This window comes from Volvox carteri, assembly GCF_000143455.1.
Source record: "Volvox carteri f. nagariensis unplaced genomic scaffold VOLCAscaffold_142, whole genome shotgun sequence".
Lineage (NCBI taxonomy): Eukaryota > Viridiplantae > Chlorophyta > Chlorophyceae > Chlamydomonadales > Volvocaceae > Volvox > Volvox carteri.
The window spans coordinates 32,021-36,057 of record NW_003307685.1 but is presented as its reverse complement, the minus strand read 5'-3'; the positions used below and the strand labels follow the sequence as shown (position 1 = coordinate 36,057).

At 48.2% G+C, this 4,037-nt stretch overlaps 2 protein-coding genes across 2 annotated transcripts in view; one reads left to right on the top strand and one right to left on the bottom strand.

Annotated features, from left to right (window-relative positions):
* VOLCADRAFT_100710 (uncharacterized protein) overlaps nt 1-1,753 on the bottom strand; it is a gene marked incomplete at both ends in the record, with an annotated part of 2,669 nt that extends 916 nt beyond the window's left edge. Inside the window, 5 exons of the mRNA XM_002959235.1 lie at nt 97-253; nt 799-949; nt 1,186-1,234; nt 1,491-1,559; nt 1,706-1,753. Coding sequence (XP_002959281.1) covers nt 97-253; nt 799-949; nt 1,186-1,234; nt 1,491-1,559; nt 1,706-1,753 — 474 coding nt within the window. The remainder of the gene's footprint in view (nt 1-96; nt 254-798; nt 950-1,185; nt 1,235-1,490; nt 1,560-1,705) is intronic.
* A 1,436-nt stretch (nt 1,754-3,189) lies between these two features.
* Nucleotides 3,190-3,747, top strand: VOLCADRAFT_100709 (uncharacterized protein; the record flags this gene model as incomplete). The annotated part of the gene is made up of 1 exon (XM_002959237.1): nt 3,190-3,747. One exon carries the CDS (start codon nt 3,190-3,192, stop codon nt 3,745-3,747), a length of 558 nt encoding a protein of 185 aa, XP_002959283.1.
* Nucleotides 3,748-4,037: the final 290 nt, after the last annotated feature.

Below are 4,037 nucleotides of genomic sequence, written 5' to 3'. Positions count from 1 at the left end.
GTGGCCAGCCGTGTACACGCATGACGATGGATGACATATGTACACATATACATGCATACACATATGCTGTATTGCACTTTATTTGCAGTCCCTCACTTGTTTGCTTGTCTCCCTGCTGTGTGCGTGTGCCTTTGCATCTATTTGCACAGGACAGAGCACTTTAAAGTTCACTACACCATAGCATTCATTCCTTCCTGCCTGGGTGTTATTGGCATGCAACAATGCACCTAATACCCAGGACATACACTTGGACCTGCAACCAGCACACACGCGCTTCGGGCATGTGGGACAACAAATTCGAAGTAGGTATGGAGGATCGCGCACATGCATGGGGGCGTGCATGCACTAATGAAGGCAGTGAGATGCCTGCGGTTCACCGTAGAATGCTTCCAAACGTGCGAGTCACTGCTGCACCAGCCGAGAATCGAACTCGGGTCTGGTCCGTGGCAAGGACCTATGCTACCACTATACCACTGGTGCTCTATAAGACACGGAAACTGCTCGAGTCAACACCACTGCACACAACTATATCAAGAGTTACACACATGCAGACATACAATGTGCACAGAATCACGTGTTCTATATACCTAGGTATATGGGTATGCCTCTCTGGTGCCCGTAATAGGTTTGTCTGAGGGAGCACCAGTGGTGTCGTGGTTGCATATATGGGTCCTTTGCCGCAGACTAGACTCGAGTTTATCCTCAACTGGTGCACAAAAACATGCATGTTTTGTAGCATTGTACGGTGGGCCGCTGGCTTCTCAGCATTGCCTTGATTATTGGATGTGCTCTATCCACCTAGTTTGTTGTTCCATATGCCTGAAGCACATGTGTGTTGGTAGCAGGTCCAGGTGCATGTCCGAGGTAATGTGTGCTTTGCCACATGCCAATAACACCCAGGCAGGAAGGGATGAATGCTCTGGCATATTGAACTGTAAAGTGCTCTGTCCTGCGCCACAATAGACGCAAAGACATGAGTACACAGCAGGGAGATGGGTGAATGAGTGAAGATTACCAACCTGTATTAGGGCATGGTTAGCACCCATAAATATTGAGAATAAGATCCTTGCCCCAACAACCGCCCAGCCATGCCTAAATACCTGTGTGCCCAGCAAAACATGCCCATGGCCCCATGCATGCCTAGGTGATGTACACGTGATTGTGGGATGGGCTGTGCCCACTCACTCCTCACATGCCTAGCAGCCAGAATGAGGTGTTGGGTGTTTTTCATGTGCTATGGCAGTGGTCGTGTGGCTTAATGGATAATTATAAGGCATCGTCCTCCAGTTTTATGTCCAGGATGGAGATTGTGGGTTTCAGTCCCTAACTTCCCCCATGTTTTGGTGAACCCTCATCCATTGCATCCACGCCAGCTTCTGCAAAGTCAGTGGCTTTGCGGGATTGGGCGGCCACCATCAGAATCCAATAGAATCTGCCAGATCAACCACAAGCATCAAGTCTACTCCTTACCGGCTCCACAGATCACTCACTATAACCAGATGCAGCTGCTGTGGGTGGGAGGCCCGAAGCTGGTGGTCTACTGGCCATGGGGAGCATGCCTGTGAGGAGGGAGTCACAGCAGTGTGAAGGAGTGTGAAGTCCGTGTGAAGTCGGTGTCCCCACAAAACCCTAAAACCCTAATTGCATGTAGTACATAAGAGTGCCACAGCCGGTTTGCACAGTCTCAGGACCCTCGCCCGCTTACCAGCATATGCAAGCAACACTTGATGGCACTGAATGCGTGCCTAGGCATGAAGGACCACTAAGGCATGGAAATCCTTGTACATTCTTTCTTCCCTAAAATAGTGAATCCCTGTCGACTACCTATACGTGCCAACCTCGTACATATAATGTAGTACATACAAGGTTAACATAACATATATATAGATAGATGTATATATATATACATAACATACTAACATAAATAACAGTACTCATGGGTATGGGTAGGTGGGCAAACAGAGTGGTGGAAGTTGTGTGCAGCACCAATCCCAATGGCATTGTGATGTGTTAATGTTAACTTACATCTGGACATTTTCTGCCCGGTTTGCTCAGTCGGTAGAGCGCAAGGCTCTTAACCTTGTGGTCGTGAGTTCGAGCCCCACATTGGGCGAGAATGTCCCGTATGTGTGTGAAAGGGACATCAGTTGACCAGTGCCCTGCACCTAATGTAACTATTATGCAGGCTTAGACATTCATTCATTCCTGACCCCCTTCTCATAATATGTCCTCGTCATGGTGCTGAATTTCTGACTTGTATTCCTGCTGGATGGGATGGGATATGATGGGATGCCTGATTCCAGAATTGCGAATTAGCCCACAGCTACTTGCATTATAATTATCAGTCCATCCATGCTTTATCAGTATGCGAAAACCCAAACTCTATAACACCCTTTTGCCTGCTCTATCTCTTGTTTTTATGGCACCGGAGAGTTTGCCAGCTTTTTCCTATAGCTAGGCCAACACGATTAGCAAAAGCCTCAGGTGGGGACCCTGGATCCAGCTAGCATGACTGCACCTACCCATCCATCCTAACACCCTATAGCTAAACACCCTAAACACCCTAACACCCTAAAAACACGAGAAGAACAAGTGTAGGTAGGAGTACACATCAACCAAGCCGGGATCCGATCTGCCTGGATCGAACAGGCGACCTAAGGATATCAGCATCGCATCTTTCGATTACAGTCCTTCGCTCTTCCAGCTGAGCTAAGATCGGGAGCATGGTGCTCAACGCGTATCGAGACCAGGTTTCGATCCTGGGACCTCGGGGTTATGAGCCCCGCACGCTTCCGCTGCGCCATCTCGATTCTCATGTGCACACCTACCTTCAACTCTCCCCAGAACTCGTGGATCGTGGATGCCCGACAAGCAGCTCCAACCAAACCGAGTAGAGCCTTTGCCCTAAGGATGAACCTATGGCTAGGGTTGGCCGGAAGTTTAGATTTAGAAATTAATTTAGATGCCATCTAATTAGATTTCTATATAGATTTTAGATGAGCCTATCTAAACCGTTTAGATGGCATCTAAACGTATCTAGTCCATCTAATGCCTATCTAAAGGCCGGTGACCGGATCCAGACCGTTTAAACGTGAGTCATGGCACGCGAAACAGGTATGTCGAAGGTAACTTTAGTGTCATATCCTTGCTCCGCTCTATTACATACACAAATAGATGTAGAAATACACAATGGCAGAACCAGGACCCCAAAAGCCGATCACATACAAATACAACCACCAGACTTTCGACGCGCCACAGTACGCAGCAAAGCTCTGCGAAGCCAAGCGCAGCATCAAAGCCACAGCGTACTGGTCCATCTTCGACGTGTTGCTCGTAAAAGGCGTTGTGAACCTCGTCTGCACCGTTTGCAACAAGTCCTATAGCGCGAAGAACCCGTCAGCTGTCTGCCCGGATCACTATGCGAAGCACCAGAAGGACGTCGCCAGCGCGGTCGGAAGCGAGCAGTCCGGGGCGCCCACAACCAACAGCACGAAGCGCTCGCGCGCGGAGGAGGGGCCAGTTCGGACCTTCTTCCTCGCTGCAGTGCAAATCGCCACCCCCTGGCGCTATCCGACACGCGTCTGTAGAGTGCCCATAGGGGTTCGCCGTGTTCCCAGTGTCGAGCGGCCCAAAAAATTATTGGAAAATCCAGGAAAAGATAAAGCCGCATCGTGTGCAAAATTTCAGGTCAAAATTCCACCGTTTAGGCAGTTTTCCGTTTGCCCATCTAAAGATTTACCTAATTAGATTAGGTATCTAATTAGATTTCTAATTAGATGCTTTTTCCATCTAAAGATTTTGCCAACCCTACCTATGGCATAATGTAACAATAATAATGGCCATGAATATCGCCCAACATGCAATAAGGGATGAAAGTGTCGAGGACAGCTAATTATCTTCAGAATTGTGTTATGTTATATATGTGTATGCAGCCCCTATCTAGAGATGTGTAGAGTTTTTGAATCCCTATATGTATTGCCTGTCTGTTCTGAAACCGACTTTGAGCATGTGATTTTGTCGTTGTCTACCATCCCTTC